Source organism: Macaca nemestrina, chromosome X (assembly GCF_043159975.1).
Source record: "Macaca nemestrina isolate mMacNem1 chromosome X, mMacNem.hap1, whole genome shotgun sequence".
Taxonomy (NCBI): domain Eukaryota; kingdom Metazoa; phylum Chordata; class Mammalia; order Primates; family Cercopithecidae; genus Macaca; species Macaca nemestrina.
The window spans coordinates 110,182,827-110,197,918 of NC_092145.1; the positions used below are offsets into that span (position 1 = coordinate 110,182,827).

At 41.8% G+C, this 15,092-nt stretch overlaps 1 protein-coding gene across 1 annotated transcript in view; it reads left to right on the forward strand.

Moving 5' to 3' along the window:
* Positions 1-15,092, forward strand: part of LOC105493945 (diacylglycerol kinase kappa) — a 107,061-nt gene that overhangs the window by 72,143 nt on the left and 19,826 nt on the right. The window contains exons 9-16 of the mRNA XM_011761990.3: positions 6,377-6,560; positions 7,259-7,367; positions 8,136-8,275; positions 9,306-9,387; positions 11,091-11,182; positions 12,063-12,162; positions 13,139-13,367; positions 14,917-15,021. Of these exons, the coding sequence (XP_011760292.2) occupies positions 6,377-6,560; positions 7,259-7,367; positions 8,136-8,275; positions 9,306-9,387; positions 11,091-11,182; positions 12,063-12,162; positions 13,139-13,367; positions 14,917-15,021 (1,041 nt within the window). The remainder of the gene's footprint in view (positions 1-6,376; positions 6,561-7,258; positions 7,368-8,135; positions 8,276-9,305; positions 9,388-11,090; positions 11,183-12,062; positions 12,163-13,138; positions 13,368-14,916; positions 15,022-15,092) is intronic.

The following is a 15,092-nucleotide window of genomic DNA, read 5'->3' on the forward strand; positions in this document are numbered from 1 at the left end:
ACTGCTCATAAATTTCAGTTTGTGTATGATTAGTTTCACCCTATATATGGTCAATTTCACTTACTGGAGGAAAGTTCAAATTCTTCCTGGAATGTTTTAATCTATATTTCTCTAATTTGCTAATTTGTCCACCTCTGACATATGGGATATCCACTGATCCAAGAGTGATTAGTGAATCCTCATTTCACTGACTTAAAAATTATCCCCATATCGATGCTAGTTGCTCACTTCATTGCCAGGGAAGAGCCAGCATTAGCTGGAAGCAGAGAAAGGAAAAGAAAGAAGAGTAGATGGTTTCCTTAGAGAACAGAAGGGGGCAAAGATTCCTGTAGCCGTTACAACATAGTTTTAGAACTAGACATACCACATGTGTATGTGCATGCTCATATATATGCTCATGCACACACACACAGCCACTCTAGATCCTTCCAGTTTTTTTTCCAACCCTAACACAGATATAGCTAGACCTTAGTACATGGAATGAGCCATTCATACAGGTTTCTGAAGGCAAGTATACTCATATGTCCCCATAATAACATGTAAAGACACAAAACTGAATTCACTCAGGTATACATGCATATATTATTATCAGATCTACTCAAATAGTTATCCACATGGAGTCACCCACCAGGTAGTTGACCAAAGAGGTGATGAGATTCATGACTTAGTAAATAAGAGATACTTGCCTAGATAGGAGAATGAGGGACTAGGGAAGATGCAATTGATACAAGAGGAAAAGTAGCAAACTGGTCAGCTAAGCAAAATCAGGCTGGTAGTGAAATCAACCTAGTTTTGAATCTGAGACATTTTGTCCACCCCCACAGGGACCTGACAAAGATGTCTTTAAGCAGATGGCCCACCTCAGCATGCCACAAATGACCCTAAATACTTGTTAAGAGGGTTGCCGCCTCTCCTTTGTAACTGGGCCAAACGTGTTCTGTGTTTCCTGTCTTTGCATTGGTGTTTTTAAAATTTATTTCTTCCTATCCTATATCACTTCTTATGCTTGTTGTAGCTTCTCAAATGATGGCACTGTTACTTTCTTTTTCTTTCCACCAGTAGTACGATATTATTGCTTAGGAGCACCTGGGCTAATCTATTCTTTTTGTTTGGTGTCTTATTTAACATCCCATGAGTTAGCTTTTAACTTTTCCTCCTAGTGATCTGCATTCCTGATCCAATTGAATCTCCCTCTCTGCCAACACTTCTTTCTGTCATGCGCTACTTGTCCTGGAACTTCTTAGAAGTGTCTTTCAAGGCTTCCCTATCTTCTTGACTCTTTCTTTCTGGCTTCTTGGCTGTGGCCTTGTGCCCTTTAATGGGTAAGTTTCCTACTGGAAGGTCCCTTCCCAGAGGAATCTTTTGCATCTTCCAGTCATAGAATCTTAGCGATGTAAGGTCCTTAAAGATGGTCTGGTTCAATGCCCCCTGGCTGAGCTAGAGAATCCTTTCTTCAGCACCCAGCTGAAGTCATGAAGGCATCTAGCTCATGACTTTCTGAGAAAGGCCTTGCTAGCGTTGAGTCACACCCATCTGTTCGCACATGTATTTATTCAGTCAATAGACTCTAATTTCTGAGAATTCCTTCAAATTATCCCTTTTTCCTATTCAGTCTGCTTGGTAAATTCCTTCTCTTATCTTTTAGGGTCCAGCTCAAAATCAAACATTGTCTTCTCTGTTTAACAGCTTCTGTAATGGCCTCTTCCCACTCTCCCAAACAAATCAATTACTTCTTTGACTATAAACCAAGAACACATATCTCAAAGCACCTAACACATGACGTTATAATGGTGTCCATCTTCCACCCCAGCCTGTGAACTCTCTGTATCCTTAGCACTTGACTCAGACCTGGGTATGTGGTATACGCACAGCCAAGATTTGTTACATGAATCCATTAATAAATTTACATTTACTGAATGAATGTATTACTGTATGTAAGGCTCAGTGCTGAGCGATGACTAACATAGCAGCACTGGCTCATATGGAGAAAAAATAGTGAAGTGCAGTGGTTGTTGTATCAGAAGCATCTGAAAGGCGTGTTAAAACACAGATTTCTGTGTTTCAGACAGTTTGAAACACTACCCCCAGAGCATTTGATTCAGTAGATCTGGGTGGGGCCCAGGATTTTGCATCTCTAACAAGTCCCAGATGCTGCTGATACTACTAGTCCTAGAAACACATTCTATCATTTACTGTATGCCCCTGGACAAGTTACTTAACCTCTCTGTGATTAATCTGTCATTTGTTTTCTGCCAATAAGGAATAATAATTGTACTCAGGTGTGTCATGAAGGTTAAATTAGTTGACATTAGTAAAGGAGGATTTTTAAAGTACAGGAAGAGAATGGTAAGCCAACCTATGCCAATTTCGCATCTTTCTGTGGAGTGAACAGAATAAATTTGAGTGGGACAGTTGGCTCCCTGTTTAGGGTGCTGTGGTTGTATTAATGCAGCTCAAAGAAACATGAGCTTTTTTCGAAAGGTTCTTTCAGGCCGTTGACTCATCAGGAGCTTAAAGTCAACTAAATCCCCTAAGCTCTTTTCACACTTGATGCTGCCAAGTCAAGTTCATATTGTCCTGTTCTGGTACAATTTATGTCCTTGAGCCTAAAGGGCAAGCTTCACATTTATTCCCTTTACATTTCATCCCTGGACTTTGACCTGTCAGCCTGTCAAGGTCATTTTTCAATCTTGATTCTGTCATGCAGTATCTCTTCCTCCAGCTTTGAGTACTTCAAAGTTCATAAGCCAGCCTTCTATGTTTCCATGTGAATTGTCAGTTAAAATTGTGGAATAATACTGGACACTCCCTTATGATTAACATCATTCTATTCAAAAGCAACCTTGTGGAAAGGATTGTTTACTGGTTATAAATCTTCTTAACATTATTATATTCCTGCCCTCAGTGGCACCCATCTTTGTCACCTGGTTCACAAGATTCTCTTGACAAACTTGGCCTTGCTCAAATTCAGATATTCTCTGCCTCAGGGGGAAATGCTAGATGGGGCTGCCCCTGTAGTCTCCTGGGACTGCCTTCCTGCCGGGGCTACTTCCCACTGTCTTCCCATCTGTGACCAAATGAGGTTTGATGCTAAAGTTCAAATCGCCTTAATTACAGAATTTTCTCTCTAAGCTTCCTATGCTCACTCTAGTTTATACCCTCATGGCTATTTCATTTATGGACAGCGTTAGTGTAATTCTTTTTTCCTACTTCTTAATTTAATTCTTGTCTAGTTAATATATTCACATGGTTCAGTTTTTTAAAAAAGAAATACATATATACACATAATACTTAATGAAAACTCTTGCTGCTATCTTTTATCTTTTCTCTGATCTTCTCAATCTCCTACAGCCCCCATATCCTCACTCACAGTTCAATACTGCCTTTACTTTCTTAAATACCTTCCAGTAGTTCTTCATGTATATACTAGTAAATATAAATAGATATTCTTATCCACCCCTTTTAATACTATGCATATTGTTCTGCGCCTTGCTCTTTTTCTCCTTCACAGTATATTTTGGAGATTTTTTCCATATCAACAAATTGCTTCCTTGCTCTTTTTTACAGTTGCAAGATATTCCACTATATGGATATACCATAATGTATTTAACCAGTCCACTATGATGAATAATTTAGTAGTTTTCAGTCTTTTGCTATTACAAATAATGCCACAATGAATAGCCTCATACATATCCTTTTACATACACGTCTATCTGAAAAATTCCGAGAAATAGAATTACTAGGTCAAAATGCATATGCCTCTGTAGTTTTCATAGATACTGTCAAATTCACCTCCATAGGGCTTGTGTCACTCAGCACTTCCATTCTTAGTCTATGAGAGTGCCTATTCCCCCATGGCCTCCCCAATCAAGTGTGTTTGTTTGTTTGTTTGTTTGTTTTTGTATTTTTTTTTTGCCAATGTTCTAGACAAGAAAAAAAAATGGTAACGTGGTCTAGTTTTAATTTGCATATTTCTTGTTATGAGTAAGTTTGACCATCTTCTCATCTTTAGGAGCCAAGTTATATTTCTATTTCTCATGAGCATGATGATTGGCTTTTAAAGGTTCATTTTCATCTAAACACTGGGAAACTAAGTTTTTGAATGATTCATTTTGAAGATAAGGAAACTGAGGCCCAAATAGTACACAGTGGTTTGTCTCACTGCCACTGCTGTCTCACCGTTAGAAAGGAACTGCCCCCAAAGGGCCTTTGACACTAAACAAAACAAAAACACTGGGGGCATAGATAGGTTTATTCCAGGACCTCTGGCAGGGAAAGTGCTTGCTTCCAAGCACACCTCAGAGAGCCACTAGATGTTGGCAAGAAGTTGCTTCCATGAGTCCTTTAATTAGGGTGCATACCCAAAGTCACATGCTCACCTAGAGGGTGTTGATAGAGGGTTGCAGAGTGAGGAAGGGAAGCACAGAGCACAGATAGGTTCTAAAACAAGGGAGAGGTAAGCTTTGGGCTAGGCCATGAATTGGGGCCTGCATTGTTGGTTGGTAGGGGAGCAAGAACATAAAAAGTTAACACCTTTTGACTATTTTATTTAAATATCTTAAGACCTGACTCGTAATGTTTCAAGTCCATGCTGAACAGTCTTCCGCTTATTTTTGCACTACTTCCTCTAACATCTTGTTGCCATTGAATCTGTCCCATGTCACCTCTCTGACCTCATCTTCTGCCACTCCCCCCTCACTCACTTCACAACAACCATACTATTCTCTTCACTGATCCTCAGACAGTCTAGACAGTCTCCCTTTTCAGGGTCCTGGCACTTATTCTTCTTCCTACCCCCCAAAAAACTCTTCCCCCAGATATCTGCATTGCTCACTCCTGCATTCATTCAAGTTTCATCTCAAATGTCACCTCCTGAGAGAAGCCATCCCTGACCACTCTGTCTAAAATAACACAATCTCTACCCGCTTTCCCTACTTTATTTTTCTTCATGACAAATTCTTTTTTATAATTATTTGTTATGGTCTGTCTCCTCCATTAAAATATAAGTTCCACAAGGGTAGGAACTATTTCTATCTTGTCCACCACTATATTCTCAGGACGTAAAGCAGGCACAGAGAATGCCCTCCATACATATTTATTGAATGAAGGGATTAATGCGTCTTAACTACCATTGTGTCAACATATTACTTTAGTAAAAATAAGTTGGAAGGGGTACTACTTTTGGATAACGTGTTCAGGGAAAGTAACTACTTCTGAGCTATGCTAATGAGGGGACCCAGCTTCTGTAAGACTCCCTTGTAGCTGTCAGGCCTGTCAAGTCCTAAAAATTTGGTGCATGACTGGCTAGCTGGCTTAGGATGCCTTCAAGCTCCACTGGCCAGTGAGTGGGAATTGGCCCATAGAGGAAACCTGCCTTTGATTTTTCCAGGCAAACCAGTCATGAAATCTACTCAAGTAGATTTCCTTCAGGTTCCCTTCCACCCAAGCTAAAACAAATGGGTCTTCTCAACCCACCTCCTCCCACCCCTGCTGAGGAGTGAGCCACATGCTTTTTGCCCTGTGTATTTATTTTTGCGGAGGCATCCCTGTCAAGCCACAGCTCCGAGGTCTAGGGGCTCACTATTTGTCTAGCATCTCTTAGGGGGCCATTGCACACTGCCTGTCTCCCTGCCAACAGGCTCTGAGACTCAGCATGAGTTGGCAGGCCTTGGTTATTTAGACTGCTATAACCTCACTTCTCCATGGGTAACTAAAATATTGGGGATTATTAAAAGCCTCTCTCTTGTTCAGATAATTTTCCTATAGTCTTGTTTCCCCTGGGGAAGTTGATGAGATAATACAGATTGCTCTGCAACAGCCTTAGAGAAGTGATTACAGTTCTTTGCTTCATCCCACATCGATATGTTCTGTTATTTAGCTCCTGGCTAAATGACAGCCTTTCCTTCTCCCTTCTCCTGACCTAGTATCTTCTCACTATAAGAACTGAGGTATCCTGGGCAGAAAAAGGACTAGTTGTGTGCTGGTCTTCTTCCTGGGTTCTCAATCCTCTCCTTCCTCAGTTTCCTCACAGTTTTACTAATCCTTGGTTGTGGCACCAATTTCTTTATTCCTTATGTTCCAACATACTGTTGTGTATGAGTTTCTCTCCTGAGCTTGAAGGCAGGGACTATACCCCTAGCAGTATCTGGCATGATGCTTGGCATGTAGTAGTGGCTCAGCAAATGTCATTTGTCTGACAACAGCTGGACAAATACTTTTAAGCCCTTCTGGGTGGTATCTTGACTCTGCTCCTCATTCGCAAAAAACTGAGACTCATACTCAAAAAGTTATTGCAAAATGTGATGTTAAGTTATGTCTCGTTTCCATCTCAACGAGTCTGTTCTTTTTTTTCTTCTTTTTCTTTTCGTTGTGTCAGGCCAATTAGTAGTATCTTCGGACTTCTGGAATCTTGATTGGTCATCAGCCTGTTCATGTCCCTTGCTCATCTTCATCAACTCCAAAAGTGGCGATCATCAGGGGATCATCTTCCTCCGAAAATTCAAGCAATACCTTAACCCATCTCAAGTGTTCGACCTATTGAAGGGTGGACCTGAAGCAGGGTAAGCATGTACCCCATGAGTATGATTGGGTACGTAAGGGAGTCTTCCCTCTATACATTCTAAACCAGGATAGGTTTCTTGGAATCAGTTCTGTATTTGGGCAGGAAAGATCTATTTTCTCAAGTCAGGACACAAATGCATAACTCCAGAGCCTTTTGGGTTGGCTGGTAGGAAGGCTCTTAGCCCTCTCCCAGAAATCCCTTCAAGCCCAGGTCCAAGCCCCTCTCAGATTTGCTTTATCTTTTTTGGTTGGAAAACGTAAAACTACGCCTCCTAACCTCAGAGAAAGAGACAAATGGACACTGCTGTCTACTTTTCCTGCCACTCTCTTTCCCAGGACCAAATAGATATATCTCCTCTACAGACCTGTTTTATTTTGGGATCATCTGGCTGCTCAGTCCTGGTTCCTGTGAGCCCACTGGCCACCATGCAAGGCATCTTCCTGGGCCTTAGCAAATGGGTCTGGTTAGGTTACTAGTGTTTTCCAGAGCAAAGCTGGGCACAGAAAGAAAATGAGTTGAGGCAAAGCCTGATCTCTGGGATTGTCTATGGTCTTAGATACACAGAGAGATAAGGGTTAAGGGAAAGAAGGCAGGTAGTCTGTTAGCAGAGTGCCAAAGCAGCAATCTTATATTGTGGGAAAAGTTACAAAACTCAGCTGTTCATGAAATGACCCCCTTTCCTTTTTGTCCTTCTAGGCTGTCTATGTTCAAGAACTTTGCTCGCTTTCGCATTCTGGTTTGTGGTGGAGATGGCAGCGTGAGCTGGGTCTTATCTCTGATTGATGCCTTTGGATTACATGACAAGGTAAGTCCCTGGGTGACTCAGTTTAGCCATTGCTAGAAAGAGTAGGGGTGTGTAACTGCCCATCCCAAGAAGTCCCAAGTCTTTGCCCTCCCTGTCTGTAAAATATGTTTCCCCCAGGTTTCATATTCAGCCTGACTGGTAGATTCCCAATCTAAGCCTGCTCATCTAGACTATTTTCTGGTTGTCTATCTGTGTGACATTGACAGAAAGAATGAGCAGTGCTCTGTTCCCTAGGCTTCAAAGTGAAGAGTTGAGTTGAAGTAGAGGAGAGCAAACAAAACAGAAGTGGTCTTAGACAGAACTCAGTCCCGAATTTCCTTCCCCTCCTGAGCCCACTGATTTTCTTCCTTGAGTCTCAAGAGTGGCAGAAACTTTCCTCTATGTCTCCTTGCTGTCCCTAGGCAGCCCCTTGCTCTTCTCACTCCAATAGCTTTGTCTCCTGACGTACTTCACCTCCTTGGCCCAGCCCAGATAGAAATTCACAGCTATATTCCTCTTTTATAAGCATGGCCATGAATATTGTCATATTCCAGCAAGTTTTCCCTTTACTTAGTAGATTCTGTGTTGTTAACACTGGGGTCCAACTCCTTAGGGAAAATTTCACCCAATTGCAAACATCTTCTCATTACCTTCCCCAGAATCTGAAGTCCCATAAATTCACTGACTTTAAGACCATAATTCTTCCCAAAGAGTACCCTCTAGGTTCTTCCACGGGTGAAGCTTGGTAGAAAGACCGTCTGAAAAGGGTGTCTCCTTTTGTTCTTGCAGTGTCAGCTGGCAGTCATCCCACTTGGAACCGGCAATGATCTGGCTCGTGTCCTGGGCTGGGGTGCATTCTGGAATAAAAGCAAGTCACCTCTGGACATCCTCAACAGAGTGGAGCAGGCTAGTGTGAGGGTCCTAGACAGGTAAGTGGCCGAAAGACCAGGCCCTTGTGCCTCTTCCTGTCCTACATCAGTTACATCACCTCAATCAGGAATACTTTAACTTCTCTGATAGAGCCTCATTTCCTTTCTGGCTTCAGTGCAGAGCCATTTGTGGGTTGGGTTGGGCTTGTCTCTTGGGAAGCCAGGGTCTACCATGTATCCTTCAAACATTATTGAAGCCCCTCTTCAAAACTAAAGGATCCTACTGGGAAGTCAAGGCTGCAGTGGGCCATGATCACGCCACTGCATTCCAGCCTGGGCAACACAGTGAGACCCCGCCTCAAAAAAACAAAACAAAAAGCAACAACAACAAAAACAAAAACGCCAAAAAAAAACTAAAGGATTCTAGAGCAGGGGCCCCATGGATAAAGTTCAAGTGTTCTGTGAACCTTCTTCAAATTGCAGAGCCAATGATCTGTTTAAGCATATTCTCTCTTGGGGAAAAGTCTATCATTTCATCAGATTTTCAAAGAAACTAAAAAAGGGATGAAGGTTGAGTTTAGAAATAACTTGCTTACATTGTCACTGCTCTAGAGAAGAGCGAGTACTACCATCCTATTTCCTGAGGATAAAAAGACTTTCTATGCTGGTGCATATATGAACATTTGATTTATTGCTGCCCATAAGGATCTCCTGGGGAGCCTTTTAGAAACATCAACCTGGGCCCCACCACAAAGATTCAGTAGGTCATGGCAGGGCCCTGGAATGTGTATTGTACAAAAGAACCTCAGATGATCTTGATGGTTACCTCTGGTTAAGAAGCACTGCTCTCTGAGAACCCTGTAAAGGGAAGGGAATTCCTTCCATCACACTGGCCTATAGAAGTCATGAGACAGAGGTTCCTCTTATGGTATACCTTGAGATCAGGTGACCAGAGATTTCTTGGGCACCCCCTACAACCCACTTCCCCCCACCACATAAACATTTTTACTTCTATCTTCACCTTTGAAGCATTAATTTTTACCAGTGATGAAACAGACCCTTAAATATCCGTCTTTGAAATTCATTTCAGATGGAGTGTGATGATTCGTGAGACTCCCAGACAAACCCCACTGCTAAAAGGACAGGTTGAAATGGATGTACCACGATTTGAGGTAACTACTGTCCAGCTGTAATTCAAACCAATATCTTTATTACACAGTGAAATAATTGGCAAAACCCAGAGAGAAGCGTTTGCATTGTCCATGGATGAGGATGAGATCATTGAGGGTTGGTGACATGTCAGTCAGCAGCTGTTTACCAAGAACTATGTTAGGCATTGGGGATATAATTCATTCACCCATTTATTATTCACTCAAAATATTTACAGAGTAGCTACTTTATGTGAGATATTATTCTAGGAGATGTTCTTATATGCTAGTGGGTAAAGAAGAATGACATAGTCTACTTGAAGAGATGGAAAAATAAATTGTTTTAGTCAAGTAGTATGAGTGTTAGTACATAAGGAAGTAGAGGGGGTTGGGAACACATAGCAGGAAGATCTATCGGAGTCTGGGGAACTCAGGGAAAGCTTCTCAGGAGGAGTGCCATTTCAGAAGAGACTTGAGATCCAGAGAGAGTTAACCAGGAGAATAAGAAAGGGGAGGGTTTTTCCACACAGATGGAACAGCGTGTATTGTTCCAAAGGCAAGAGAGAGCATGGAATATTCACGAAACTGAAGTACATTCATAATGGCTGATGCATAGGGGCCAGGGAGGGGGCATTCAGGGAGACTGACTAAAGATGAGGCTAGAGAAGTAATCAGGGGCCAGGCCAGGAAGGGCCTGATAAACCACAGTAGGAAGTTTGGATTTTATCCCAAGAGCAATAAGAATTATAGAAGGATTTTTTTTCTTATCTTATTATGAATATTTCTACATTGATGAAAGTTGAAATGGTAGTTCTACTACTAACATTTTCCTATGCATGCTTTATCACATATCCAGTCATCTATCCAGTCTGCTATCTAAGAGAAGGGGTTTAAGTAGAGGAGTGCCATGGAATGTGGAGAAACAATTGAAGGAATAAAAGACTAAAGGCAAAGAGAAAAGCTAGGAGATTTTGTAATTGTCTAGGCAAGAGATGATGATGATTTGGACTGGTAAAGTGGTAGCAGGGATGCATAGCAGTGGATACATTTGAGACATACTGAAAAAATAGAATTATCAGGTCTTGGTAGATGTTTGAATGTCAAGGGTGACAGAGAGGAAGGAGTAGAAGTTGTAATTAAGAACACAGACTCAAGAGCCAGACTACATGGAATTGAATCCTGACTCTAAACTTATCGTCTTTCCCTTCTCTGGGCCTCAGCCTGTGAAATGGAGATAATAATAGTCTTTATCTCATAAGGTTGTTATGAGGATTATATGAAGAAATATACATGTAGCTTAGAACAGAGCCTGGCACATAGTCAGTACTATATAAGTGGGTGCTGTTGTTATTGGTAGTAATATTATTAAAGATGTTACATTCTGGAATTGGAAAGATGTAGATTTGAATCCATCTTTATTCCTTACTAGCTATGTAATATGAGATTGTTTGTTCATTTGAAACATGAAAGAAATAGTACCTCCTTCATAGGAGGTTGTGATTATTAAGAGAAAATGAAATACATCTAAATTTTTCGAATGACCATAGATCTAAGATCATCTCTGTTGACCTTCAACAAGAATTATTTGATCATTATCATCTCTAGAGAGGCAGTTGAGTTGCTGGTAGAGTCAGTAAGCAACAATGAGGCTGCGGGGGATGAGGATCAGCAGCACACTGTGTTACTGTACTAAGATTCCAGGGCTTAAGAACTCCTTTTACCCCTAGGCTGCTGCCATCCAACACTTAGAATCTGCAGCCACCGAGTTGAACAAAATCCTGAAGGCCAAGTACCCCACAGAGATGATCATCGCAACCAGGTCAGTCTTCCTTTGGCTCTCATCGTTTGGGGCTGTTCCCAGGTCAGACATGGGGCTCATTTTGATAGCTGAGGGTGTTGAGGCCAAGGAAAATATATGTTTATATTCCCAAATCAGATTTCTCCCAACTCAAGCACCCTGAATGAAAAGTTTAGGAAAGAAAGATGGCATTGAGGTGAAGTCGTCTGCTGTTCCAAAAAGTCAAAATTGCAAGCCAGAGATTTGGAAAGAGGATTATAGTAGGGAAACACAACATTATGGACCATTTAAGAGCATAGCATAGCTTCCTATAGTATAGACACCTTGCTTTCCATCTTTTACATCAAGAAAGGTCTCTGTAATATCTACCAATAGCTGCTTTCTCATAACCTGAGGAACACATTCCCCCTTCTAAATATATGGGTCATTTGTTCTTCCTGGGACTTCTTAGGGGGCTCCTGCCCAGTCGACTACACTCTCCTTTGAGAAAAACTTCCCACAGGGAGAGTCCTCCCAATATAATCATTTGTACTAAATTAGCTGGGCCCTTGAAACATAGCTGATTGACCCTGGGTGAAAACCTGACCCAAGTTGGACCAAGTGAATTCTCTTTTCTGGAAATTCAGAATTTAGTACTAAGAAATGCTGGTCAAGCTTTCTTAGGTACTTGACTTGGGAAGTGGTATGAAACTGGACTAAAGTAGGGATGGAACATATTTCACAATATGTACAGAAAAAAAAGCAGAGAGAAAAAGGCTGGGAGGAGAGGGTGAGAGAGAGAGGACAGATCAGGAAAGAGAGAGAGAGGAGCAGGAGGAAGATGGGGACTGATGACGTAAGAGAGAAGGGCTCTGGGCCTCATGGTTCACGTAACATTGTGCCATCTATCTTATCTTTCTAGATTCCTGTGTTCAGCCGTGGAAGATTTTGTGATTGATATTGTAAAGGCCTGGGGTCAGATAAAACAGAACAATACAGCAATAGTGTCTGTGATTTTGAAAGTAAGTTTCCATTCCTTTTGTCTTACACTCTTTGTGGAGCAGCCAGGGGCCCCTTTTTAATAAAAAACAAACATGCCTCTCACTGGGAATTGTAAAAGAAAGGAAAGGAGGAGCAGCTATTAAGCCTCCCTGATGAGGAAGGTCCAACCTCATTGAACTTCCGTCTTTTGCTAAATGAAGGATGGCCCTCTACATGCATACACACATACCATGTACATGCCAAACATCTGCCCACAACTAGACACAAGTGTACATCAAGCAGGTATGTGCATGGCTGTACACCAGAACGTGCTTGAAAGTATGTACATACGAATACACACTACAAATACATTCACATTCACCCCTCTAACAACAATAGCCAACATGTATATATATAACACTTACTCTGTGTCGAGGACTGTTCTGTTTTTAATGTATTAATGTATTCAATCCTCACAACTACCCTAGAATATGGAGGCACAAAGCAGTTAAGAAACTTGCCTCAGATCACAAACTATTAAGTGATGGAGCTAAGAATCAAGGCCTTAAAGCATGCAGCAGATGTAGGTCCCCAAACCTACACACATACAAAGACACACACCCACCAAGCACCTAAGCAGGGGCACATGCATATCCAGAGGAGCATGCCCATAAAAATCCAGAAATGTTTGTCTTTCCTCAAGTTTGCATGTTACACATTGTTTTATAGGCCAGTTTGACACAAGAAAGACTCAGCTATATACACTGATGCATGGGGCCACTCTGAAACAAATGATATGCGTTTGATCTCCTAACACACTTTGGTTATCTCATCACATCTACCCACCTACTTCTTTCTCTAAGTACTTCATCTTCCCAAATGTGGTTTTCTATGCTCAGCATTTATGGACAACTCTTACCCCTCTCTACCCTTCCCCATATCACCACCACTCCTCGTTCTGTCCTCTCAAGCATGGGTCCCTCATAACAAAGACCTGTCTCCTTCCTTTCTATCTAGAGTGACTTAATGTATGATAAGCTCAGTGTCCTGATTGATGTCCTGGCTGAGGAGGCAGCAGCTACTTCTGCTGAGAAAAGTGCTACAGTATATGCAGACAGCAGCAAGGCAGATAGGAAGCCCTTCGTTCTTCAAATAGACCACATAGCCAAGTGCAAGTTGGAGCTGGCCACAAAGGCCCAGAATCTCCAGAAATCCTTGAAACTCATCATATTCCAAGTTGAACAAGGTAAGGTGGCCAGGGTTGTAGTGACTGAGGTAGGGGAAAGAAAAAGTTCCAGAGGATGACTTACTGGTCTCACTGACTCCAGGTTTGCTATCTGACTCTGCTACAAAAAGTTGTCTAGATTCTGCATTCATATTGCATACGAAGTCAATATTCAGACTACTGATTTGAAAAACCTCAGTCCTGCTAAGCTGCCCCTTTGCCTCCTCCTATCTCCCAGACAGTCAACTCCTGCTACTCATTTTTGGAAACCAACACTCATCCTATACAATTATATTAATAGATGCTAAGTGGCCTGGTTCAAAGCTCTATCAGCTTCCACCACCAGCCATAAGACTTTTTTCCTCCTGCTCCTGTTTCTTTCCAACCACTGAGCCTATGACTATTTTAGAAAGAAAATGGTGTTCATCTCTGTATGTGTTGTACAGTATTAATCAGGCACAAGGGCCCTGAGAGTGGTCCTGACAGTTCTGGCATAATTGCCATTGCCCAGAGCTCACAACAGTCTGCAAATTTCCCAACTCAGAATGAAAACTCTTCAACTCCCTCAGTTTCTTCATTGAATGTTTTGCTGACCACTTCTTTCCCACAATACTTTGAGAAACAGATCAGAAGGTGGTATAAGACTGAGTGTGTTCTAACTAAGCTATTGGAACTGAGCAGAAGTCCTATGCAGCAAGGAAGTCCGTTTGGCTGGCCCTTGACTTTTAGTCATGGTGCCTTGCCCTGCCTTGGTACCTTCAGGTACAACCTCAGCCAAGTTTCCTAGAAAGAAAGAAAATCTCCCTTCTGCACAGTGGAAGGATTAAACAGTCAATTTGCCTCTATTTCTATAATTAGTTTCCAAGCAGTGGGGATCAGATTAAACTGATGTAGCCATAACTGTCACAACCAACCCTCAGTCTGCTCCATCGGCATATATGTTAGATTTAGAGGTGTAGCTTGTGGCTATGAGATAATAAAAGACCTCCCTGGTAGGGGTAGAGATTGAGCCTATGAGCTTTGACACAGGCTGAGACTAAGCATCTCAGCTATACAACATATAGGCTGGTGAAAGGAAAGAGACTTCCCAAATGTTCCAGATGTGGAGTGAGACATTCGAGTGAAAGAGTGGCACAGTCCTAGAGGCTCAATTATAGACAGAAGCCATGTAAGTGAATCAACTAATAGAATGGAGGTAGAAGAGCAGAGGGTTTCCCATGCTGATACCCCAATCCACAGCCACAAACTTCTAGTCACAACCACATGTACTGGGTGACAGAAAAAAAGGAGTAACCAGTAAAACAAAGAAAGCTCAGGCATGAATATGAAAAAACAGCAACACTGTAAGTAAGCTGAGACTACAAACAGTATCATGGAGGAGACGTGATGGTCAAATGGGAGTCTCCATCATCTACCCATTAACTAAACAAAATAGATGCTCAATAAATGTTCAATAAGTGTAATTAATCTTTCTTTCCTTCCATCTTCTCTCCCTCTTTCTTTCCTCCCTCCTTCCTCCCTCCCTTCCTCCTTTCTTTTTTGCTTTCCTTCCTCCCACTTTTCTCTATAGTTCTGGATGAGGAAAGCAAACAGACAATATCTGTTAAGAACTTTAGTTCAACTTTCTTCCTGGAAGATGACCCAGAAGATATTAACCAGACAAGCCCACGACGCCGTAAGGATCTTTCTGTCTTCTTCCCTTATTCTAGCCTGCGTCACTGTTGTTTAGTTCCCAAAGAATAAGTA